Genomic DNA, 25944 nt, shown 5'->3' on the forward strand with positions numbered 1-25944 from the left:
GCAGGAAACCTGGCCCACAGTGGCGCCTCTGCGCCTCCAGAGAAAAGATTGATTTCCACAGATCTGGTTTTCAGTCCGTATGGAGCGCGAGGTCAAACATTTCAGGACAGGCAGAGATCCCTGGGTTTATAACCCAGTCAGGATACCATGCACGTTTCATGCGCCGTATGGCTCATGCAGCACTTTTCATGTCTGTTATTTCAGCCTCCCAGGAACCCCAGAGGGTAACAGTGTATGAATTATCACCCCTGTTTTGCTCAATAAGCAGATAGAAAGCCAGGTGATCATTTGTGGCGAGAGGGACGGGCACACTGTAGTATCGTTAGCGGAGGGCTAGCCCGAGTCTCACATTACAGGTGAAGAAATACCAGAAGGTTTGTAGTTGAGAATGAGTGATGGCACCAAAAATGTTAGCGATCTGTCAGGCTGAATTAATACCAGGGGTCCAGAGGAAGGGGGCTTATAGCCCCGCTCTCTATGTGCCGGTCAGACTTCACCTGGAATGTCGGGACCGAACCCAAGTGCCACAGGCTGGGATCTGTAAAGGGAGGGCGCCCAGCAGCACTGCACTGTGGGACGGCTCAAGGGGGAGCAAGAGAGAGTCACCAGGAGAGGAGAAGGCCGAAGGGGCAGGGCCACGGTGTCCACACCGCCCACGGACTGTGCGTGGAGGAGAAGGCATGCTTTTCTGTGGACCCCCGAGACGGGGCTAGGAATGCCATGTGGACACTGTTACGAAGGTTTGAGCTCCGTGGCAGGAACTGCGTTCTTCCACGCACGCTGTTGGAGGGTGGAACGCAGTGCTTTGCGAGCCCACAGGCTGGCTGGCTGCTTGGTAAGAAGTCTGGGAAGGACGCCCCTTCTTTGGTAGAGATTTGGATGAGCAACCGACCTGTGGGTTCTGTGGCTTTTAGACCGGGGTGAATGTGTGGGTCAGGGAGACTGCTTTCCACCATTAAGTGTCTTTTTTTTTTTTTTTTTTTTTTTTTTTTTTTTTTTTTTGTCAAGGGCCCTTGACTGCTTGTACGCAGAGGCCTTAGAAGCAGGCTCGTCTTCCCTCGGAAGACAGAGAAGGCCCCCTCACTCAGTCCTACACCCGTGCCCCAAATAAACACGCAGGCTTGCTAACTGTGGGCTCGTGCACAAAACAACGTAGGACCTTTTAACATAAGTTTCTCTGTCAGCAGCTGTCCAGATCAGTCCTTCCAAATCTCGGAGAATCATTTTGCAAATAAAGCTGATAAGGACACAGACTGAAGTGGAAGAGTGGGAAAAGGCAAATCTTACCAACGCCGACCAGGAGGGGGCTGGTGTGAATGTGTTACTGTTACGATAGGCTTTAAGGCCAGAAGTGTTACTAAAGGTAAACAAGGACCTTTTAAGGATAAAAAGGTCAAAGGAAAATGAAGAAAGAACAATCCTGAAGTTGTACACATCTAATGATGTATGTTCAAAACATATAGGGGTGCCTAGGTGGCTCGGTCAGCTGAGCGTCTGACTTCAGCGATGATCTCATCGCTCTGGAGTTCGAGCCCCGCGTCGGGCTCTCTGCTGACAGCCCGGAGCCCGCCTCAGTTCACATCTGCCTCTCTCTCTGCCCCTCCCCAGCTTGTGCTTTCTGTCTGTCTCAAAAATAAATGTAAAAAAAAATTTTTTTAAGATAGCAAAGAAAACATATAAAGCAAAACGGACAGATCTAAAGAGAGAAATGGACAAATCCGGAAGCAGAGTTGAAGCTTCTAATCAGACCTCCGAGAAACCGACTGAACAAGCAGACGGAAATAAGTAAAGAGATAGAAAATAGCATTATAAACCAACGTGACCTAATTTACATTTATAGAAACCACAGGCAGAATATAGAAGGTGGAATATAGTCTTCTCACGTCTGCACCGAACATTTACCAAAACAGACCAGGCGCGGTCGTTGTGACCCTCTAAAGCCTCCTCTCATCTTGCCTCGAGATCCCTCAACCATTCTTTTTTTTTTTTTAATTTTTTTTTAACATTTATTTTTTATTTTTGAGACGGAGACAGAGCATGAACAGGGGAGAGTCAGAGAGAGGGAGACACAGAATCCGAAGCAGGCTCCAGGCTCCGAGCTGTCAGCACAGAGCCCGACGCGGGGCTCGAACTCACAGACGACGAGATCATGACCCGAGCCGAAGTCGGCCGCTTAACCGACTGAGCCACCCAGGCGCCCCCAACCATTCTTGACTGTAATGTGGTTTCCAGACCTCCTTCCACCAAAAACATTTCCCTCTGGCTTGCTCTGGTTGGCTCTCGGCTCTAAAAGTGCAGCACCAAAAGCGGAGACACTTGAACACAGAACTGCTGGTAGGGAGTCCCCGCGGCAGAAAGGAGCAGGACCGACCAGGCCACTCTGGTCTCTGCCGCCGTGAGTGTGCTCTCATCTGAAAAGCAGCTAACCAGCACTCTCTCGCTCTCACTCTCTCTGTCTCACTCTCTCAAAAATAAAGAAACTTAAAAAAAAAAAAAAAAAGGTGGGAGGTGGCACCTGCGTGGCTCAGTCCAAGCGTCTGACTCTTGGATTTCAGCTCAGGTCGCGATCTCACGTTCATGGGTTTAAGCCCCGCGTCGGGCTCTGCGCTGACAGTGCGGAGCCCGCTTGGGATTCCCTCTCTCCCTCCCTCCCTCCCTCTCTCTCTCTCTGCCCGTCCCCATTCACGTAGGCTCCCTCTGTGTCTCTCTGTGTCTCTCTCAAAAATAAATAAACTTCCAGAAGAAAAGAACGGTTAACCAGAAGTCACTGTGCCCCTTCTCATGCATACATGCCACAAAGCCTCCAGCCCTTTTTCTGGTGATCTGGAGCTAACCCTAGAGAGAGCCACCCCAGGAACTTTGTGCCAAAATGTGAAACAGTTGTTTCTTTAGCGGATTCAGCTCGCCTGAGCTCACATGTGCTCGCGCTCTCTCTCTGCCCCCTCCACTGTGGGATGCCCCAGACCCACCTTCCACCTGGCTAAGACTTGGAAAAAAGCTGTTGTGGATAGTGCCCGTATTTGCTGTCCTCTGGCTTTACCTCACCCAAAGCGCGGCAGAATGGAGCCGTCGAGAAGAGTGATAAATCAGGGGTCGCGTCTTAGGGCCTAGCCCGCTAGCAGGGCGGCTTGGCCACGTCCCTTTGCGTTTATGAATCTTTTCCTGAGCTCACCTCCCTGGCCCGCGGGGGCAGCAGACGGGGTTAGGTCCAGCTTCAGATCACAGAACCTGGAGCCTCAGAGCCAGCGGAGGCTGAGCAATCCTGAATGTCTCCTAAAGCAGACCCTTCCCGTGGCATCACCCACAGCCTCGTCCACGCTCTGCTTGCATACTTTGGTCTGCAGCGAGCTTGCTGTCTCTGGGTGCTCGCACACGCGACGCGCCGTGAGGCTGCCATGCCGTAGGCGTGTCCACTCTTCCCACTTTCCAGGTCAGAAAAGGGGTGACTATTAAGTTCCATGAGGTCGGATCGTGTGACGAGCGGTAGACAGCGGCTCCGGGCCTCCCGCCGCCTTCCCCGAGCCACACTTACTACGTGTCACCTCGAAGAACTTGGAAATACTTCCCCATTGAGTGTCTGAGAGAGTAGTTGCAAGGCCAGGCCGACCCGGAGCGACTCCCCCAGCTGCTTGCGGGCACCTGAAGGTCCGGGCTCTGCCCCCATCTGCTCTCCGCCTTCCCTGCTGGGCCTGGCTGGCTCCTCGCGGGCAGCCGAGGTTTGCCAGTGGATCAGCAATGCTGTACGTTTGTGCGGCACCTTCGCTTTTCTAACTGAGCCTTTTAACTGATAGCCCGTTTCTTAATGCAGCCGAAGTACGAGACACTGTGCACACGGGAGGCAGAGATAGGAGCCGGAAGGCTCTCGCCTTTGGGGGTCTCTGTGCCTAGAAATCTAGATAAGACGTGCATCGCAGCATGGCCTTCCCAGCAGCCCCACTAGGCTGGGAGAGCATTACTACCCCCATTTTATAATTGGAGAAACTGAGCCCCAGAGAAGTGACCGCTGTAGGGGGTGTGGCTGTGAGCGAGGACCAGCACCTGGACCCCGAGAACCTGACTCCCAGCTCCGGCCTCCCATCCGGAGCATAATTATTTACCTAGAAGAAACAGCTGGCTTTCAAACCCTCGCCGTTGCGTAGATCACACTGGAAAGCTGCCTGGCCTCGCGGTCCCCTTCTTCTCACCCCACCCCCACCTCTGTGTCCCCTGGTAGCCCCAGGGGACACACTATCCTTGCCCCAGAGCTGCTGTGTCCAGCTCACTTACCTTTTATTTATTTACACGCATTTCTCTGTCTTCCCCGCTCCCCCCACCCCCAGGTTGTGATCAATTATTCAATCGTGAAAGGGCTGAAGTACAATCAGGCAACGCCGACCTTCCACCAGTGGCGAGATGCCCGCCAGGTATACGGCTTAAACTTCGCGAGTAAGGAAGAGGCGACCACGTTCTCCAATGCCATGCTGTTTGCCCTGAACATCATGAATTCCCAGGAAGGAGGTAAGCGGGACTCTGCCTTGGCCTGGGGCGGAGATCCCCCCCCCCCCCCCCGCCCCAACCCGCACCCTCCCACGGCACTGGCTGTCTGGTGTCCCAGCCCCGCCGCCACGTCAGGCTGATGCTGTGTGGGTCCTCAGAGAGGCCTGCTGCCGGATTTAAAGATATTTCATTAAAGATGTTAACAGTTGGAAGGAAGAGAGGAAGACGGGCACGTCTTCTTGCCTTTTGTGAACTATGTTGCTCTGTGTTGGTGCGTTCGTGAAGCTCTGCGTCCAGATACGTTTTATGTTTATTATCTTCCGTATTCTAGAGCACATCTTGAGCAGAGATGGGAGGGAACAAACACATGATTTATTCATGAATTCTTCGTTCCTATGGTCAATAAACTTTTACTAAATGTTTACTGAGTATAAGGGACTGGCCAGGCAGGACAGGTAAGTAATGAGCAGGCGGTGTCCTTCCCCTCCAGACACTTAGCACTTGGAGTAGGTACATCCCTAAACTGCTAATGTGGTGCCTCATATGTGCTCTCCCTGGGCAGGTATGCAGGGGGCACAGGGCGGAAATCTGGGCTGCGGTTCTGAAGGGTGAGGGGGCTCACAAGGCAGAGGAGGAGCAGGCATGTCAGGCAGAGGGACGATGAGGGCATCCAGGCCTGAACGCCTAGTGTGTGCGGGGAGAGCCCCCTGCAGGGTTTCTGGGGCCTCGGGCACACGTGATGAAGAGCCCCAAAGACCTGGAAGACGATGGGCGGGCTTGGTACTTGGGGTCAACGGGGGCCTGGAGGAGGGAGTGGGGCTGGGTGATGCCAGCATAAGTCTCTAAGCAGGGCAAAAACACTTGTGGCTTTTATTAGAAATTGGCAGTGTTAGCTTCTGAGGGAAGACAGAAGCTTTCTAAGGCGTGGGTGTCTGGATGCCCACGGGTACGGTCCTGCCCTTTCCAGAGATCTTAAGCTTGGTAGAGCCTGCTAGTCATGAACAGGGCTTAGGGTCATGCCATTCAGTGTGAGTCATGGCTCTGCCACATTCTAGCTAAGGGACGGGCCTTGGACAGGTCACTTCATTTTCTGTGCCTCAGTTTCCTTATCTGTCAGATGGGGGTGACAAAGGTTGTTTTTAGACTTGATTTTATTTTATTTTTTTAAGTAGGCTCCACAGCCAACGTGGGGCTTGAGCTAACAAACCTGAGATCAAGACTCACACACTCTACTAACTGAGCCGGCCGGGTGCCTTCTAGGGGTGGTTCTGAAATTTAAACGCGCAGAGTCTAAAATGCTTAGCAGGCTGCCTGACACACATCCGTCACCCAGTGTTGGCGTTTGTCGGTGTTACGCCCACTGTGGCGGCTGGCGGAGCTGGGGTGGGAAGTGGAGGGGCTTGGTACCTAAGACCCAGGGGGAGATGGCTTCTATGTATCCATTGGGCCCGACAGATCGCAGCTTTGGGGCACAAGTTAAACTCTAGGAGAATTTTCTTTGAGTAAACAAGATGTCTTGAGTATGTTCCCATGGGTCATACGCAGAACCATACCCGCAGAGCGCTCTCTCCTAAACCGAAGAGCCTTGTGCTTCGTGGTGAAGTGAGCTGGGTTTAAGGTTTCCGATCCGAACCTCCTCATCTGCCCCAGGATGTGAGCGCTAAGCTTCATTCGATCTGTTCAGATGGCTATGTCGAGGGGCAGAGACAAAGTTTTGACTTAATCAGACAACTGGCCCTTGCAAGGCAAGCGCTTAGTTTAAATAAAAACTACTCGTTGCTTTATTAAATCTTTATTACATTCACCCTGGTCACAGGGAAGTCAGCTAATCAACCCTCGATGCCAGATGAGAGCCCCTGACTGTTGGGAGGAAGTCGCTCACACAGGGCCGCGAGGAACCCAGAGCTCCTCCGCCCGCCTTGGGCTGAGGGTGGGGTCACCGGGTGAGAGTGGCCTTGTTGACAACCCACACCGTGACAAGTGGCGGCCTGTCCCAGTTCGTCTGCTTCTGCAGGCGTGACCTCTGGTGGAAGATCTGGTAGCACCGAGAGGGTTTTAGCTTCTCCTTCACCTGCGGTGTGACCCCTGCTGGTACCACGCAGAAGCTGTAAGCTTTTACATGCGTATGTGACTGCCCCCCCCCCCCCCCCCCCGGCCCGCAGGTCCCCAGAGAGACCCTGTCCCTCCCCCTCCCCGCCAAGGGCAGGGGGGACGTCAGCTTCTGAGACGACAGAGCGGTTTGCCTGTGTTTGAACTTCGCTATGTGTGTATTTCATATAGTGTGTCCCTGGTGCCTGATTTCTCTCCCTCGACGTTGCGTGAGGGATTCATCCAGGCAATCGCTCGCCTCTGTCGTTGGTTCCTTGTCGCCGCGGGGCGCCCTGCCACCTGGTTCCGCGCTTTCTCCTCTCCGTGGTTCAGCCTTTTAGAGCTCGCTTAACACCAGCAGCCACTGCAGATGCCCTCCCGCTGCCAGACATTGTGCTGTTTTCTGTTAAATCCCCGGTGTGCCGGGCAGTCCCTTCCTACCCGCCCTCAGTGGGAGGCGGTTCGCAGTAGCGGAAAAAGCACTTGTTCCGGGGCAGTGAGATCTTCTATTAAGTCTTTGTTCCGCCACCTGTGGCCCTGGGATAATAAACCCTCCTTCCCAGGGTGGTTTCGAAGATTCATTTTGAAAGTGTTTATAAAGCACTTAGCATCCAGGGCCTGGAATGTGATAAGAGCACAAATAATACTGGCTCTTTGCCTTTTGTTCTTGTGAAATGCGGTTATCTTCCGTAAGCTTCGGCGTCCTTCCTTGTCAGGTAAGGTTATGCGTCCCGCCGCAGAGCTGTGGAGAGGGCTCAAGGGCCTGCTGTCGTGTCTGGTGCCTCGTAAGCGCTCACCTGCCCCTCTTTCCCTCTCTGGTAGGCATCTGGGGCCCGTGGCCTTTTCTAAGACTCTGTGTCTGCCCGGGATGGGTCCCGTTCGGCGGTTCCCACCTCCGCCTCCTTGTCCGTGGGCAGACGCTAGTGTGGTCCCTCCAGGGTCTTGAGAGCCGGGCGGACACGAGAGGCCTGCATCCAAACAGGTCACCCATCAGAGCAAACGGTAGATGCTGAGGACCGGGTAGTGAATGGTCTTCAGGCCCCTCCTCTTACCCGACTCTCAAGCCAGCCCTGGGAGACGAGGGCCCGGATGACATCTGGGTTCGCAAGCTGAGGCTCTCAGAGAGGAAAGCGACCAGAGGATTAGCTGGGACCCACTCGCTCAGCAGTCCGCACCGTCTGTGGCTAAAGGCCGGCAGGGAGCCACAGCCTGCGCTCTTTCTTTGCTGCTTCCTGCCTCGCCACCTAGTGAGGGCCACTAGGGCCGGGATTCTTAAGATTATTCTAGAGAAGGAATGGGCCCAACCCAGTAGTATTTTTGCTGCCTAACGCCTGCACGAAAGTGACGGTTGGGCACTCGACCCTTGGAAGACCTGTCTATTAACATTGTTCCTTGGTACCCACAGCATCGGTCTGTCTGCAGCAGTGACGTTCACATACTCATCGGTCGACTTCAGGCCCAGCCTAGGGAACTTAATTTAGCAAGTTACATAAAATAATTGCCTGGAGCTTGGTGGCTTCGGTTTCTGGAGGAGGACAGGGGCGCAGAGCTCGCTTAGGGTTCCCTTGGGACCCACAATCTCTGGGTTTGGGGATTGTCTCTGTGGACAAGGGCAGTCAGTCACTGGGCTATCAGGGCTTTTTCTACAGGAACCGACATCTGGAGGTGTTTTTGGGGGGCAGGAGGAGCTGTCTGTTCCTAGCGCACGGCTGTCTTCTGTGTGGAGAAGGCGCACTCCTCCGTGTCACCCCCGTAGGTGGAAACGGAGGCTCCTGCCTCTCTCTGGTCACCGTTGTCCATGCAGGTTGCTGGCCCCCGTTCTTCACAGAGCTTGGCTCGCAGACCATACGGTCTGCACGACGGGGTGTGATGGACAAGGATGGGCCTGTGCTGAGTTCGGGACTCAGAGTGGCACTTCTTCAGCCTAGTTGGAGGACACAGATGATGGTTAGAGTAATAATAATGTCTGTGCTCTGTTTTAAAACGCCTAGGCTCCATTTTTTAGCCATCTCTCCCATGTGCCCCTTCCCCGCCCTTCTCGAGGAAACTTCCCACTAATCAAACAGCCTCGGGGGGTGAGCGCTGCAGAAAGACCTTGTCTGGCTAAGGAAGTACCTCCTTGCGCTCTCACGTGCTTCTATTTCGGCTTCTGTTACCGGGAGGTAGTTAGGCCAGTCACTGTTACACACATTTATTCAGATGGGGAGGTGAAGACACGGGCCGTTACAAAGGGGAACGTGGCTTCCAGAACCTACCGGTGGAACTGAGACACAGGTTTGGGGCTTCTGGCTAGAAATCCAGTGTTTTTTCCATGGCCCTGCCTCAGCGGGTGGTCCCGCACTGGGGACGGCAGGGGCTTGGGCTGGGCAGTGCGCACAGCGCGGGAGGACAGCTGAAGACATGGCCCCTGTGTGGGTGAGTCTGCATCGTCACGACCCCTGTGTCGCTGCCATCAACTCCAGGGAGCACTCCCCCGGGCTCGCTCTGTGCACTGTCTGTAGGGGGAGCTCACCACTGCCTGGTTAAAGCCAGCTTCCAGGCAAGGGGTAATGTTTACAGGCTGCGCTTGGACTCCCAGCCCAGCCCCCGTGCGGCTTCCCTCCCTGACAGTGTATTCTCTCGACAGATAGCAGTTCACAGCTCAGTAGCCTTGTATAGGCAACTGCTCCTATATGCTTCTATGTGGGCCTCGGTTTCCCCATGTGGGAAAGGAGGGCTATGGACCTATCAAGATCTCTGTAAGTCCTAGCAGTTTTGTGTACGGTGTCGGGCGGGACTGAGTTCTGGTTCGCCGCTTACGGACCATGTCCCTGTGACCGTCACTAGGAGTGGGCAAGACACTGTGCGGAAACCAGAACAGAGGAATGTTCTCTTACCCCCTCCAAGGGCCCAGCACACCCGGGAGGCAGGATCCCTCATCATGCAGTCACTGAGCAGTCGGTCCTTGGTTATCACAGAGGGTAGAAGATACAAGCAAACAAACGTTGCCTGTAATCCTACAACCTGGAGAGGAGTGCTGTTGACACTCCATAAATCCTTCCAGACGTTTTATGTTCCTAAGTGAGCGAATAGCTTCCTCAGAGATAGTCGGTATATACAGTCTGTAATCCTTTCTCACCCAGCACTGTCTTCTGAGTGTTACTCTGTGCCAAGCTGGTCAGATCTTCACTCCATCTAAGTGGCCGGAGTATTGCATCGGGTGCCTTGAAGATGCACCACGAGGTACCATTCTTCTGCTGTCCCCTTCAGGTAACAGCGGGCCTTCTTGTTTCCGTGGGTGTTTGTATGTATGCTTGGTATCTTGCAGGTGCATCCGGTTTCTTCTTGGGCACCTTTCTGAGTCAGACGACGTATACATCTTTAAAGCTTTGGCGTATTTTGCCAAAATGCCTCCCAGAATGAGTGCACTAGCTGATACTCTTCCTGGCACGTATGACAGTCATCCTCTGCCCCAGGCTTCCCCAGGACTGGACAGTCACACTCTTGCTGATCCTAGTAAACACAAGACAAGGGAAAACGCCTCGTTCCAGTTTGCGTTTCTGTTAGCCAGTACGGGTGGACGTTTCCCTTCCGTTCGTTGGGGATTTCACGGTTCCGTTATTTGCAGCAGTGCGTGTCCTAGGTGCAGGACAGCGTGGCCGAGGCTGAGCACATCCGTGTGGCTTCCCGCTCCCAAAGTGTGTGCGTCCTCGAATGACAAAAAGGCTCTTGCGTTTCCTTCGGCAGATGAACGGAGGCATGTGGCCTCGTGTGGTGTGAATCAGGCTTGTGATAATAAGTGCACCCTCCCCACCGGACTGCGGTGAAGTCGCGTCTGCGCTGTCCGCATCTTAGGAATCGTTATCGTTACTCGTGTCTGCACAGCCAGGGAAGAAAACCCTCTCTTGCGTTCTCTTTCATTCTCTGCGCCTCTCCTTCCACTCGAGGAACTTCTTCAAGTTCAGCGTCTAGAATCATGCTGATCGGTCACAGAGCGATTCCTGGGCTGTTCCTTCATCTGGCTTCTTACAGGAGGGAAGGGAGGTCTGAGAGTTAAAAGGCCCAGATGCTTCCAGAAGCTGGCAGGTGGGGAGGTTTCCCAGTTAGCACAGGCCCCTCTCACGCCTTCCCCCACTTACAGGGCACATCTGACCAGCGTATTTCCCTGCTGTCTGCTGGTCCTGGAACCCACCATGCTACTGTCCCTGCTTTGAAACCGAGAGAGGCGGGATTCCGTGGCTCTGGGGTTTGAGGAGGCTGGAAAAGGCACCGCTTTAAATTATCTCAGGAACATTTTTAAAAAGAAAGGATGCCAAAAGTGACAAGAAAGGCACACGGGGAGCCTTCCGATGAGCTCGTGGTCTTCTCACAGAATATGCAGCCGGCAGAAGGGCACATAGCCAAGGACAAATCTAGACCTCACAGGAGTTGGATGCCCACATTTTTCAGCTATTGCTCCCTCCCTGAGGACGTTTCTTTCCGTCACTGCTTCTCCCTGCCCTGCCCGTCCAGCTCAGCCCTCCTCTCGGAAGCCCCCTCTACCTTCTTGGCTCCCTCCTCCGGCCCCTCTTTATTCCTTCCTCCTTCCTTGTGCTTCCTGTGTGCTTCCTTTTTCCCTCTCCCGGGAACTTCTGTGTACCACGATGCCCCCTCCCCGATCTGGGCCTCGCATCCCCCTTTCTGTGCTCCCAGGGCTCCCCTGTTCACATTCCCCTTGCCAACTGTAGTGCTCAAGCCTGGCTGCTGTGAGAGGCCCCTGTTCCCAGGGCACCCCAGCACCTTCTCGGTGCTTCTGCACTCACGGCACCCACAACACGCTGTGGAGCGCTAAGTGCCCGAATGCCCCGCCCTGAGAGCAGGGGTCGCCTGTTACCCTTCCCTGCGTTCACAGCCTGGAGTTCACGGCCCTGCGTGCCGCAGGCTGCGGATGTGTGAATGGTTACACACGTCTGCGGGGGGGGGGGGGGGGGGGGAAGCTGCTTGACCTCTCTGCGCGCAGCCTCCTGAACCGCAAAGAGTGGATGCTTGTCCTACGCCACGCCTCACGAGTCGTCCTGGATTAGTTGCCCTCATCCCTATACGGTGCCCAGAACACACAGTACGTGCCCCGTAAACGTGCACTCTTGTGAAACCCACGGTGATCTTTTCACAGGGGCTGTTATCAGCCTCTGCGTTCCTCGGCCCCAGAGGACTTTACTCTTCAAGTTTGTTCAGTGGTTGTTGTTTAAATCTCCTCCCTCTCTGTCGAACTCTCGGTCGTTACTTCTCGCTGTTGATCAGGTCCCTGGCTTTGGTGCTCCTTTTCTCCTATTTGTTAATGCTGATGGCTCTGTCCCGGACTGTGAGTTATTTCCCAGTTGTCACGGCTCCTGACTGAGGAGCTGACCTCTTGGTTTGGTTGTGAAAACCCCGGGGAACGTGATGCCGCCTGCCCCGGCAGCAGGTGCGTGTCTGCAGAACAGCCGTGCCGCCAGCGAGGGACGGTGCTCCGGGCCGCTGTGGGGTCTAGTCCCCTTTGGCTCTCGCCTCCCTTTTTCCCCCTTTCTCGCGGACAACTTCTCATAACCTTGCGACGCTCCCGTTACGGTGAGGTGAAGTACCTGTGCGTTAAAAGTAATAGAAACGGGAACAGGAACAGTTGTGATCTTTACCCTGTGCTTTGGGAGTCAGGTGCTCGGCGGAGAGAGCATCTCCCTGAATGATTCCCAGCAGTTCCCTGGGAAGGCAGGGTGGCCGTTCCCTTGGAAAAACCACACAGGTGGATACCTTGCTCCCTCATTGAGCTTATATTTATCTGTACTTAGAAATCAGCTTAAAGATGAGAAGGATCTTAGAGATATTCAGTTTAGGTTTTTCCCCAGAACTCCGATTTGACCGTGGAGCCGCTTTTGTGGCTGACGGGGGATGCAGACGTGGGGGAGCCCCGGGCTCTGGAGAGCCCAGCCCTCCATGGGCCGTGCTGCAGCCCAGCCTCCTACCTGCTGCCACGCCCACTGCCTCCTTCTCGGGCACACGCACCCCGCCTCGGTCACCGCTACCCCCCGGAACTCAGGCGGGGCGGGAGGGACACACAGCTAGAGCTCAAGGAGTCAGCCTTCTGCGAGGGACAGAGTCCCCAGGTTGTGTTCTTCTGGGCTGGGACTCAGGAGGCCTGGCTCCGGTCCTGGTTCCACCATTCTCTGTGTGGCCTCGGTGAGGCTCAGTGATCTCTGTGGAGATCACGTGTGAAGCATGGAGTGTCGGTTGTCCCCCGAGGTCTCTCACCAGCTAGTGGCCGATCGCAGCCCCCTCTGTGTGGTGATGGGTGAGCTGCGATCTGCTCAGGGACTGAGAGGCCGTGGTACTGGGCCTGGCGTGACACTTACCGGCGTGCGGCCCCATCACTTCCCTTCTCTGGGCCTGGATGTCTCCGTCTGTAAGGTGGGTGACCCGTGTGCCTCTCAGCACGCGAGGAGGACAGCGGAGAGACTGGCTCGGTGGGCAGGGGTGGGGAGGGCTGCACGGCTTGCGGTGACAAGCGGGTCCTACACGAGGATCGCTTGTACGTGTCCCTCCGAGCACATGGAGGTGAAAAAACGCAAGGATCTGAGTCAGAACTTAGCTCTGTTTTAAGAAAAAGTGCTCCTTTTTCCCTCACCCAGGTTTAAGGTGTGCTGGATTCTCCAGGAATGCAACTACCACCCACTTCCAAAGAAAACGTGCTTTGGTTTGTCTCTAGCATCACCAAGAATTGCTTTCTGCTTTGGAAACACTGTCACTTGTGAGATTGTCTTTTGAGAAAAGCTCCCTCCTCAAAGCTGCTGCTGGTGTGGGAGGCAGATAGTTGAGGCCCAGGCAGGCCGAGGAGTGGGGACCTGGAGAGAACCTTGGGCACCGTGAAACAGTGTAATTTTACAGATGACAGAACTGAGGCCCGGTGGGGGGAGGGGACCGCAGGTCACGCACAGAGTCACGGGCAGAGCTGGGGCTGTGCCCGAGGTCTCTCCCCCAGCCCTGGAGACCCAGGTTTGACACACCCGTTCCTTCCTAAAACAGAGTTTTCCTGGGGCGCCTGGGTGGCTCAGTCGGTTAAGCGCCTGACTTCGGCTCAGGTCATGATCTCACAGTACGTGGGTTCGAGCCCCACGTTGGGCTCTGTGATGACGGCTCAGAGCCTGGAGCCTGCGTGGGCTTCTGTGTCTCCCTCTCTCTCTGCCCCTCCCCCGCTCGCTCGCACGCTCTCTCTCTCTCAAAAATAAACATTAAAAAAAAAAAATTTGTCTTTAAAGAGTTTTCCAGGGCACCTGGGTGGCTTAGTCGGTTAAGCATCCCACTTGATTTCAGTCAGATCATGATCTCACAGTTCATGAGTTCAAGCCCCACATCGGGCTCTGCGCTGACAGTGTGGAGCCTGCTTAGGATTCTCTTTCTCTCTCTCTCTCCGTCCCTCCCCTGTTCATGCTCTCTCTTCTCTCAAAATCAATAAATAAACTTAAAAAAAAAAAGCGTTTTCTCTGGGACCAAGGACCAAGGGTTCTTTTGGAAGAGAGTGGAGAGACATGACAGTCCATGCTCCCGAGGGCTTAAGAATAGCTTCATCTGTCCATTGTTTCCCCTTTTGATTCTGATGACTTTCAGTCTGACCTTCCCAGTGGTAGAACAGCCTGCCCTTGCTGGCAGGACCTTCCATGTGGTTTTTTTTTTGTTTTTTTTTTTGGTTTATTTTTTTGAGAGACAGAGACAGAGTGGGAGTGGGTGAAGAGCAGAGAGAGAAGGAGACACAGAATCTGAAGCCGGCTCCAGGCTCTGAGCTGGCAACACAGAGCCCCGTGCGGGGCTCGAGCTCAAGAACCCACGAGATCACGACCGGAGCTGAAGTTGGGACGTTTAACCTTCTGAGTCACCCGGGCGCCCCAGGCCCTTCCACGTTCTTGTCTCAAGGAGCCACGGAATCCTTCACTTCACCTTCGCATGGCCTCACCTTTCCTACTGTTAACTCAGGGCAGAGTGGGGAGACCCCAGACCAAAACAGAAGGTTCACTTCTCAAACTCCCACTAAGACCCCAAGAAACTTTCCAAATCAGAAGATCCAGCAACCTCCAACTCACCCCAAAGTCACAGCCTTTCCCAGTAGGGAGTGACAGGGGTAGCTGGCCCACCTTCACGTTGTGACCGAGGCAGAACCCCCACAGTGGATGTGAGGCCTTGCACACAGATCACCGGAGGCTGGGGCCCACGAACACTCCCTAGGCAGTCATCGTACCCAGGGCTGGAGGAAGGAGCCTCTTCCCCAGGGGGTGGACTGGAATACATGTGTCCCAGTGCCTGGACTTCTGTAGCAGGATGGGCTGCCTGGGACAGCGGCCACCTGCAGGCGGTAACTCAGAGCTGCAGCCCCGGGCAGGAGCCGGGAGCAGCCCGGCCACTGTAGGCAGGCCGTCTCCTCCCGGCCAGGCCAGGACTCCGAGCCGCAGTCCCTTCCTGTGGAGAATGAGGCGGTGACACCACCTCACCTTGATCTCAAATGAGATCGAGGGCGTCCAGCAGAGTGCGGTGCTGATGGCAGGCTCTGGAGGCTGGCGGTCTGGAAGTGAGTTCACGCCTCGCGGACCCCCGTCAGTGCTAGCAGGCAGACTTCCTCCGCAGGCCTGAGGCGCCGACCAGACCCGGGAGCGCCCCGGAATGGCAGAGCCTGGTGGGGGGGGCTTGGGCAGGGGCGGGGACAGAAGCGGCACAGTCGAAGGCAACTTTGTCGACAGTTCCTGGGCGGAATGGTGGAATCTCAAACTGTCATTTTGAGGAGCTCCAAGGGTCCAGACGGGTATGCCAGGGACCTCGCCCTGCTGCAGCCAGAGTCGTTCTCTTTATCCATTGTACCCTTTTGGGCTCTGAGAAAAAGAGAAAGAAAAAGAAAAACGTGGTAGCTTAGTGGAAATCCACACGGAGGGAATTAAAACACACGACGAGGCGCATATTTTCGTTGGCCTCAAGGAATGTGACGGAATATCCTTTTCTTTCCCGGTTTGCTTGTAATAACGTCATCGGTACATTCCAAGAGGTGGCGGCCCTGGTGCGGGATGAGCGGCGTTTTCCCAGCGTCCTCGTCCTTAATCAGTACGCGATGCCACGGCCACACGGGCACGGGAAGGAGCCCCAGCGGGCGGCTCCCGGTCACACCTCCTCGTGGAGGCAGGCCTGGTTCTTCACCCCGTGCCACCTCCCGGCCTCTCACACTCGGACACCGGGCCACCTCCCAGCCTCTTACGCCCGGGGCTGAATTTCACTTCTCGTAAACCTTCCTGTGGAAAAGGACCGACCTTCTTCCCCTACAGAAAAACCCTTGGCTGTGTTCCTCTCCCGCCTGCTCAGGCCCTTGGCACTTTCTGCCTCACTTGAGACACAAGAACCTAGGCCGGCATGGCCCTACCTGAAAGACCCGCGTCTTCCCGTGTCCCTCCCCCCGCCCCCCCCACCCCGCCTCCACGACTGCCCTCTGGTGGCCGCTTCCTGACTAGCCTCTGTGCTCAAGATTCACAGAAGGTGGGACAGGCATGTCGCCATGCTTCCCGGAACGCCCCTGCTGTGGCCCCCGCTCGCCGCCCCACACGCTCAGGCCCCACTCCTCCTGTCCGAAAGTTGCCCCTCAGATGAAGCCTCTCCGGCCAGCATGGGAGCTTCATCCACCCCAACGCCCCGTGCTTCACCTCTGCCTCCGTCACCAAGGTTCACACCACCGTTCCAACATGGGAATCCAGTCAGGTTGGATGTCATTAAGTGTCCTGTTTGTCTCCAGACCCTCAGACACCAGCACGCTAACTTCAGAGCTCTTGCGTCTCTGTGCCAGGTTGAGCGAGCACATCAGGACCCAGGGGCTGGCTGGGTCGTGGGACTCAGTGCAGGCCCCCAATCCCATGCTCGATTGCCCTGGACAGTTCACGCCGATGCAGGTGTGCACTGTGCCCGACCCGGGACCCATCCCTGACTCAGCCCACGCACCCATTGTCTGTCCCCTGCAGGCTTGTAGCAGGACCCTAAGTGGTCAGCCTCTCTTCCCTTCTTCAACCTGTCCTTCCTGCCGGTGCTTCCAACGTGACCTTTCTGCACAGCCGGGGTCAGTTTGATAAGCCCCTCCCCGGCCTGTGCCATGCTGTCCCCTGTCCGCGCTGCCCCGCTTGTGGTTCCTCGTCTCTGTGCTGCTGGCCTGCCCCTCCTTCACGGTCCTGTGCTTGGGGAGCCTCCAGGCGCCCCAGGGGACCTCGGGGCTCGCTCCCCGGCTCTGAACACGCAGTCCTCTGTCCCACTGGTTCTTAGACTGTGAGCCCCTCGAGGACAGGCACCTTGCTTTTCACGTCTCCAGCGCCCTGAGGAAGGACGGACACCTCTGGGCGTGTGAGTGGGTGAGCTGGCCCCCTCGCCCCTGTGTCTGTCTTGCGTGCCTCGCGTAGCCTGGCGCTTCCTGCCATCACGCCACCCTCTGCAGACCAAGACGGCGCTCCCGAACCAGCACCGCTCGCAAGCCTGTGAAACTGGGCGCGAGGTGAGGGGTGCTATCTGTGATTGAGGGACATGGCAAATAGAATTGTCTCACACAGAAATCGCACCCGTCACCTTGGCCCGCCTACCACCAGCCCTAAGCGAAGGACGGCACCTTCCCCGGCCAGCAGCCTCGTGTTCACGGACCTACAGCCGTTGGTGGCCCTGAGGCGTGTGCACGTCGGTCGTGGAGTCGGGCGGATCTGGGCCCGAGCACGGTTTGTGCCGAGGGTGTGCCCTTGGCCAAGTCGCCGCGCTTTTCTGGGACCGTTTCTCCACGCGTGCGACGGGTTCATCGCACCTACCTCACAGGGTTGTCGTGAGGGTCACGTGAGACGGCGTGGGTGCGGTGCCTTGCCACCCGTGTATTACTGTAACCGTTTGAAGTTACTCGCTTTTTATGCGTGTTTGAAAAGTCAGCTAACGACATCACCTCCTGAGGTGACGCTGAGGGCCCTGCTCTGGGACGCAGAGGGAGCCAGGGCCGCGCCGGCTGCACGGTGGGACCGAGCCAGGAGCAGCCAACGAGGAGGGTGGGGCAGGTCTCGGTGGTTTGGGACTTGAAATACAGGCTCTGGGAAGAGGCTCCGCCCGACGTCGGGGTCTCCCGCCGCACACTGACGGCGCTCTGTATCCCTCTTGGGGGCCCCCAATTTCCAGACACCCTGCCGTTATCTCCCTTTAAAGAGCTGCCGCTTCGTTTGCAGTTCACCTCTCGGAGGAGGAAGGCCGGCTGCCCACGGCCCCAGGATTCTCTCCCGAACGCTAATGGGGAGATTTCTTTGGGGCTCTCGGTTTCCCGCAGCTACGGCCTGCACACGGTGCCAGGTCAGCGCTTGGCACGGCGCATGGCCTGCCTCTCTGGCTCCTGCCCATGCGCCTCGAGCCGGCCGCCGTGCCCCGCCCCCCCGCCCCAGTTCCCTCTTCACGATGTGATCCGTCAGCTGCGAAGCGCCCCGAGGATGCCAGTGCGGTGTCGTCGTTCCTGGGGCACCCTGTCCCCCGACGCCGTCCTAGGACCTCGCCCCTCAACGAGGGCAGGGGCACGACTGGTGTGGGAGAAGACGTGGGGCCCCGTTCCTCGAAGAGAGGACATGACCCCTTCCGCACGCCACCCGCTTGCTCGTCCCACTGGGTCTTCACCCGGCCTCTGCGACCGTCAGGGGGACGTTAGGGATTCTTGTCCCCACTTTAGGGATGAGGAAACGAGGGCTCACAGCAGCAAGTGACTTGCCCCCAGGCCACGCTGGGGAGGGACATAGCCACAGCCTCCTAGTCGCCAGTCCCTGTCTCTCCCATCAGACCAGAGTGCCTGTCAGTAGAGCCGAGCCCCTGGGTCAGGTGGTGGCCTCCAGGCTCTGTCCATCATAACCCAGCTCGATCTGGGTTGACTATCACGGGCACTCGGCCTGGCCCATCTTTATGGCCAAAAGCCTGGGCCTTTTGAGTCAGTCAAAAACTCACTAGCATCCCGTTTCTTTTTCTCACCTGGTGTCTGTTTCTTTCCTCAAGAACGATAACTTCACAGGTCAGCCTTCTGCCAAGTGTAGCTCGTACCGGACAAGCGCCAGCTCATGTTATCTTAGTGAGTAACTGTTACAAGGACTCCCAAACCCAAGTGCTGAACTTGGGGTACAGCTTGCAGTTTCTGGAGGGGACAGGGTGTGAGCGTTTGAGGCCTGTCCCCTGCCTGTTTGCGGCCTGCCCTCATTCACCCATTATGTTCGTTCAGCAGGCGACGGGGTTTTCACAGTAGACACCTGCTTGATTTGTCTGCTTCTACGCCGAGCCCGTGATAGTCCATGTTCGTGTGCAAGCAGATGAACGTTCTCAAGTCTAGCTCAGGTCGGGTCAGCCCTTGCTCGGGACCCTACAGGGACGTCCAGTCTTGCTCAGAACCGGACCCAAATCCAAAGCAAGGCCTGCACAGACCACTCGGCCCTGGCGCCTTCCGAGCCCACCTCCTCCCGCTCTGCCTCACTCCCTTCCGGTCACTTTGGCCTCCTTGTTGCGTCCCCGAGCATGCCACGCCTGCTCCTGACACTGGGTCTTAGACCTGATGGCCCTCGGCCTGGAATGTTCTTCCCTCCGCGTAGCCCGTGGCTCCTTCCCTCCCACCTCTGCTCACACATCCGCTAGTCGTCAGCTGCCAATTCAGTTCTCTCACCTGCTGTGTTCTTGCTCCATGCGTGTCCCGGGTGCGTCAGTTCCAGGACAGCAGCGTGTGCGCCTGGCACACCGATACTTGTGTGATAAGTGAGCGAACAGACATTGGCGGGGCGTCCGTGCTGGGCGGGACACCCAGCACGCAGAGATGAGAAAGGTAGGCTCCTGTGTTCCTGGGGCCCGCTCAGATGGAGAAGGGAAACTGGGCAGTGCGCTGTGGCAGGTGGGAAGCACAGGGCCTGTGGGAGCCTAGAGAACAGGCCTGGCACGCGGGCTGAGGTAGGGGGACAGGGCCGTCGGGAAAGCCTCTGTGTGGGGGCAAGCCTGATCTGGGTCTCCCAAGTGTGGATAGAAGTTTGCCAGCGAGAAGAGAGAGAAGCGGTTCTGAAAAGAGGCAGCCACAGGTGCAAAGGCACAGAGACTTGCCGGAGTTCTCCACAGGGGCGCTGCGCATCCTGGACTCTGTGGGAGACTAGGCGAGGCTGGGGATGGGCACGGCCAGGACTTCAGGGACAGCTTTGAGCACAGTAAGGCGTAGGCCTTCCCCTGGACGGTCAGGAAGCAGCCCCCAAGGCCCAGGCCTTCACAGCCTCCTCTCCCTGCCGACCATATCTTCAGAGGCGAGGAATCACGGCCTGGCGATCTCTGCCCAGGAGCCGTGGCTCTCAGCAGGGGCCCAGCAGATCCCCAGCTGGCTTGCAGCTTCCCGAGGCCTGGGCACATCGGCTCCGGCCGCCCCACCCCTGTGCCGCTCTGACTTCTTCCCAGACGGAGTCGGTGATGGTTTGCTCTGATGGCTGGCCTCTGTAACCACCGTGCGCTGACGGTGCCCCTGCCTGTCTCCCCACTTCCGAGCCGCGCAGGCCCTGTTCAGGGCGGCAGAAAGGTGTAGCCGTGATTCCCGGGAATCTTGACCCAACTTGACTACCGATCTAGATGGGTGATTCACGCCTCTGAATCTCTGTTTTTCTGATCTGTCACACAGAGTGATAATAACAGCTTGTCACCTTGTTTTGAGAATTCCACACGGTGACGCAGAAGCATAAATACAGGGTGTTTCTGTGACGCAAGGTGCTCAGAGTCCGGCAGGGGCGCAGGCAGGCACCTACTCAGTTCAAACAGAAGGCAGCCGGGGCGCCAGGCCGGGTCAGGCTCACAGGAGGAATGTTCCCTATGAGGATGTCAGGGGTGCCTTGTGGATGCCCCAGAGCAGGCCTCGGAGGAGGTGGGCCCATGGGGCACAAGGGGGGACGTGCCGCATCACCAGCAAAGGGACCACCAGAGAGAGGCAGGAAAGACCGAGACGTTTCAGGAAGTGCCGGGCTCCGAGGACATGGGTGGGCGTGAGCACCGGCCAGGAGCCTCCCCCACCCCTCCCCCCCCCCCGCCCCCGCCACCGAGTGGGCTGCGGTGTGGCCCGAAGACACTCCAGACTCACGTGGATTTCACGTCCTGCTCCTCGATGTATCTTGCTTATTTCCTTGTTTTGAATTCCTTACCTTTCAGTAAAATTGACGCTCCCGGTGGTCCGTGTTCTCCGTTCCTCCACATACCGCCAGAGTGCCACCAAGCTGTTGGGGTGCCCGCCCCCAGTTGGAAGGGCCGGCCGCAGGTGTGGGAGCCCATTTCAGTGTAGGAGCAGAGGGCGGAGGGGACCGGCCTCAGAAGCAGAGCGCCCGAGTGACTGGGGTGGGGGTCCTGCTGACCCCGCCGGCATTGACCTCGGAGTCTCGGGCACAGCTGAAGATCAGCCGCGCCAGGCGCCCTTACCGGGATGTTCCTATGTGACCTGGTCTAGAAATAACTTCCCTCCATTGCTTGCCTCCATCAGTGTAAGAAATTGGGAATAAGTGCTTGTTGAACAAACAGTTAACAAACTAGGTTGTAGAGGGCCGACGGAGCCGTATCAGCCAAGATGGAGGAACCAGCCCAGAAAGGCCGACTGCGGAAGCAGTGCTCAGGTCCAGCTGTCTGCCTGCCTGTGTTTTGGCACGTGTCCTTGCTCTCCCTTGTGCAAACGCTGGGACCGGGGCTGCATCACCGGCCTCCTGGGGCACCAGCGGCTGGAAGCAGGCAGGTCAGGCTGAGCCCTGCTGCTGGGTGTGAAAGGCCGCAGGTCCCATCCAGGTGGAAGTCAGGGAAACGCCGAAGCTGAAACAGAATTAACCCCGGGGTCCTCTGAATCTGCAGCCTGAGCTTGTGTGGCCGCTTTTTCCTAGCGGGCACCACTTTGTTTGTTTTTATTTATTTCGGGGAGAGCGAGCACGAGCAGGGGAGGGGCAGAGAGAGGGAGACACAGGATCCCAAGCAGGTTCTGGGCTCCACACTGCCAGCACAGAGCCTGACGCGGGGCTCAATCTCACGAACGGTGAGATCGTGACCTGAGCCACCCAGGTGCCCCTAACACACACTGCTTTTTGCGTAGAAGTGGCCCGTTGCTGGCAGCAGGCTGTGAGCTGGCTTTTTGACTAAATGCCAAGGAGAGAGCCTGTCCCTGGCGGCCTCTGCTCCGGGCAGTCTGCGCGGTGTGACCGTTGTAGAGGGGAGAGCGGGGCAGCGTGGGGGTGGAAGCTGCGGTCCCGGTGCTGGTCCTGGTCCCGGTCCCGGTTCTGACTCTGTCACTCGCTCATGTGATGTAGGCAGGTTTTTGATGTCTCTGGGTGTCCCTGGCCAGATGGGGTAATGATAACACCACCTCTGGGATGCGTTGTGAGAATTTCACGGACACAAAAATGTTACTCACTGGGCACTACCTAAGACGGAAAGGAAACGGCATCGGTGGGCCGCACCGTATCAGAGTCTAGGCTGACGCGAACGAGTTTTTGACCCCCACGCTCCCAAGACAAAGGGTGGGTGCCTTTTATTATTTTTCAGATAAGAAAACAGTTACCGTAACGTGTCCGCGGCCAGGGATAAGTGACAGAGCCGGGGCCGCATTCACCTGCCAGTGCCTCTAGTCCACACGCTCCGGGCAGGGGGGGTGCCGCTGTCCGCACTGTGATGCCACCTCCCCAGTGCAGCCCCACAGGCGGGGAAATGCAGTCCCAAAGAGGGACTGTGACCGGCCAGCCCAAGGTCCCAAAGACCCGCAGAACGGATGTCAGCGGCTTGCGGAAGGATCTGGACAGACGGGACCGTGTGAGCCCTGCATCGGGGAGGAATGGGGGGGGGGGGGGGGAGACGATGGGCCGGCCTTCAGGGGATCCTCCTAGGCAGCGTGTGCCACATTCCTTGAAGTCCGGTGTCGTCCCTATAGATTTGTGTGTTTGCGTATTTGCATTTGCCGCCCAGGGAAACAAAGAGGGAAGAGGGAAAGGCAGGTGGGGCCCAGCCCAGGTAAGTCACCGGCTAGCGAAAGAGGATGCTGGAGGCGGCGGCTGGGGCTGCCGGCACGTTAGAGCATAGGAGGCCTCGGGTCCGCAAGTGAGGATTTCCCACGGGAACTGGTGGGACCTGCAGGCTTCCTGGCTCAGGGATGGCACGGAAGGGCTTCCTGCTGTTCCATCTGCAAACATGGCTCCTGGGGGCGAGCCTGAGCCGGAGACCCCCACTCAGGAGAGCGCGAGGCTGAGGCCTAGACAGCGCAGGGAGGCAGAGCTGAGGGGCAGTTTCCCCCCAGGGCTGGCATTCCCTGGAGACCGGTAGAGGGCAGAGCGTTAAGCCTGGTAGGACTGGGGAGATTAGCATTGCTCTACTGAGAGGGGCTGACCCGTTTCCGAAGGAGAGTGTGATGCCAGGTTTGGGCTGGCCACACAGACGTTCCCTGCGCGCTTCCCGCCAGGCCCTGCGCAGGGTGCTTGGGGACAAGAAGGTACAGGCGTGGGATTTGCTCTCAGGCTCACAGTCCAGTGGAGTAAACAGTGGAGGAACTCCGGTATCGGCAGTGGGCGCGTTCCCTAGGGCACAAAGGTACAGGACGCTACAGCGGAGCAGCAAAGGGACAAGGGGGCAGGTACCCTTCCTACCACCTGAGGAGCCAGGGAACGCTCCGCAGGGACAGGGACCCACTTCACCTGGGCTCTGTGGGTCCCGGAAAGTGCAGGTGAGTATTCCTGGCAGAAGGAACAGCCACTGTGCCCACAGGTGTGGCAGTAGGAAGGGGTCCCAGGGCAGCGGGAGAGAGGCGTGCCTGCTGGCAGGTCGAAGGACTGAGCTCCTTGGAGCCGATCCGGCTGGGAAAGAAAGCAGGAGTGGCAGGGACTGGTTGGGAGGAAGCAGACGTGACGGCAAGGAAGGAAGAGCGAGGAACGGCAGCAGGGATGCCCGGGGAACCTGGGGAGGGCAGGTGGTCTCCGCAAACAGTGCCTGGGCTTCTGCCTTTGGCCGCTCACCCGTTGCTTTCTGGCTCCGTGCCCACACTGTCCCATTCTACTGCCTGCAAGGGACAAGAGGAGAGCCGGGGGTGGGGGGGGGGTCTTCTGTCAGACACCTGGTGTCACCACGGCCCGTGGGCTGGCCCCACAGGGGTCTGGCTGCTTCTCCACGGCCCCCAGAACCCGCTAGAATCAGGTAGGCAGGACGGTTCTGATAGGTTAGCTGGGAGGCTTCATTAAAGATTGAGGCAGTGAAGCCCATTTGACGGCTGGCTGGCGTATCGGTTTCCCACTGCCTGAGCCGGGTGGCCGAGGAAGGACGGGTAAGTGGCCGGGATGCGAGAGGCGCCCTCCTGGACTGCGCCCGGGGGCCTGCCCGGAATGGTCAGCAGAGAGTGGACCTTCCACTGCTTCTGCTTCTGCCACTGCCACTGCACCGTGCTTTGCAGAGTGAGCTGTAGGTGACGGGGTGCCTCCTCTCCGCTCCTCACGGGGGGCTCCTCCCCGCTCCTCACAGGGGCTCCTCCCGCTCTGCATGGGGGGCTCCTCCCCGCTCCTCGTGGGGGCTCCTCCCTGCTCCTCATGGGAGGCTCCTCCCCACTCCTCACAAGGGCTCCTCCCGCTCTGCATGGGGGGCTCCTCTCCTCTCCTCACGACGGCTCCTCCCTGCTCCTCACAGGGGCTCCTCCCCACTCTGCATGGGGGCTCCTCTCCTCTCCTCACGGGGGCTCCTCCCCACTCTGCATGGGGGGCTCCTTTCCCGCCCTTCGTGGGGGTTCCTCCCCGCTCCTCACGGGGGCTCCTCCCCGCTCTGCATGGGGGCTCCTCTCCTCTCCTCACGGGGGCTCCTCCCCACTCTGCATGAGGGGGCTCCTTTCCCCCCCCCTCATGGGGGTTCCTCCCCGCTCCTCACAGGGGGCTCCTCCCTGCTCCTCACGGGGCCTCCTCTTCTCACAGGGGCTCCTCCCTGCTCCTCACAGGGGCTCCTCCCACTCTGCATGGGGGGCTCCTTTCCCGCCCTTCATGGGGGTTCCTCCCCACTCCTCACAGGGGGCTCCTCTCCTCTGCTCACGGGGGCTCCTCCCTGCTCCTCACAGGGGCTCCTCCCCGCTCTGCATGGGGGGCTCCTCTCCTCTCCTCACAGGGGCTCCTCCCCACTCCTCATGGGGGCTCCTCTCCTCACAGGGGCTCCTCCCTGCTCCTCACAGGGGCTCCTCCCCACTCTGCATGGGGGGCTCCTTTCCCCCCCTTCATGGGGGTTCCTCCCTGCTCCTCACAGGGGGCTCCTCTCCTCTCCTCACGGGGGCTCCTCCCTGCTCCTCATGGGGGCTCCTCCCCCCTCCTCACAGAGGATCTCCCTGCTCCTCACAGGAGGTCTCTCCTCCCTGCTCTTGAGGGGGGTCCTCCCCATTCTCGCAGGGGGTTCCACCCCGCTCCTCACGAGGGGCTCCTCTCAGCTCCTCCCCGGGACTCTTCCCTTCTCCTCATGGGGGCTCCTCCCTGCTCCTCACGGGCCCCTCCTCCTGCTCCCAGCTGCTGGGGTGGTTGGCATGAGCTCTCCTGGGACGAGGCGCCTGCCAGTGGCTGACCAGAGGGTAAATGCTGTTTTTCACGGAGGCCTTGCGAAGCACGGACAGAAGCAGCTGCGTGCAGACCGGGCTTGGGAGACGGCTGCTGTCCCGGCAGCGCCGGTTGCTGGAGGCGCGTGTGGCCTCGGGTGGTTGCTCACCCTTTCTGAGCCTCAGTTTCCCTAGCTGTGAGAGGTCTGATAGGCCCCGCCCTGGGTAGCTGAGCAGATCAATGACCAGAATCCCGTAAAGGCGCTCTGTGACTCACGCTGTAAAGGCGCGAAGTATTTTCATTGTACTTCGTTCCGTTTGAGATTCTTCTCCAGGTTGGTTCTTTGTCCTGAAGCGAGCTTGTTAGGAAACGGCTACTTCACCTGGAAAGTGAGTGGCCTGGGGAGCACAGCCCGAGTGGATGAGGCAGGCTGGCTGGCAGTGTCCCGGCCTGGACCCTGGGAGCCTGGGTCCCAGCCCCGCTTCCCCCCGCGAGCAAGTCCTCCCTTCCCCCGGGCCTCAGGAGCCCCATGCGCCAGGACAGGGACAGGGAGGTGGGGCTGCTCGCCGGCACCCGGGCCGGCACAGGGCAAAGGCCCGTCCTCTGCAGGCTCCAGGCGGGTGCTGCTCACCGTGCGGCCTTTCCGAAACGCGGTTCCCGCATCTACACGGGCTGACCTTCCAGGGCTACGGGCCATTTGGACGCTGGCCTCTCTGCTACGGCTCTAGACGTTGGTCACCGTGGGGTGACGGTTGAACCGTAACGGGAGGGCTCAGGAATGAGGGTCTGTGACAGGAGTCCAGCGGATGACCGCTGGCCCTGGTGCTCTGAGTGAAACAACACAGGTGGG

At 57.9% G+C, this 25944-nt stretch overlaps 1 protein-coding gene across 5 annotated transcripts in view; it reads left to right on the top strand.

The window, feature by feature from the left end:
* Positions 1–25944, top strand: part of EVL (Enah/Vasp-like) — a 149975-nt gene that overhangs the window by 95327 nt on the left and 28704 nt on the right. For all 5 annotated transcript variants that reach the window (XM_023256220.2, XM_045060524.1, XM_019833629.2 and 2 more), the window contains exon 3: positions 4320–4497. In XM_023256220.2, the coding sequence (XP_023111988.2) occupies positions 4320–4497 (178 nt within the window). The remainder of the gene's footprint in view (positions 1–4319; positions 4498–25944) is intronic.

This window comes from Felis catus, chromosome B3 (assembly GCF_018350175.1).
Source record: "Felis catus isolate Fca126 chromosome B3, F.catus_Fca126_mat1.0, whole genome shotgun sequence".
NCBI lineage: Eukaryota > Metazoa > Chordata > Mammalia > Carnivora > Felidae > Felis > Felis catus.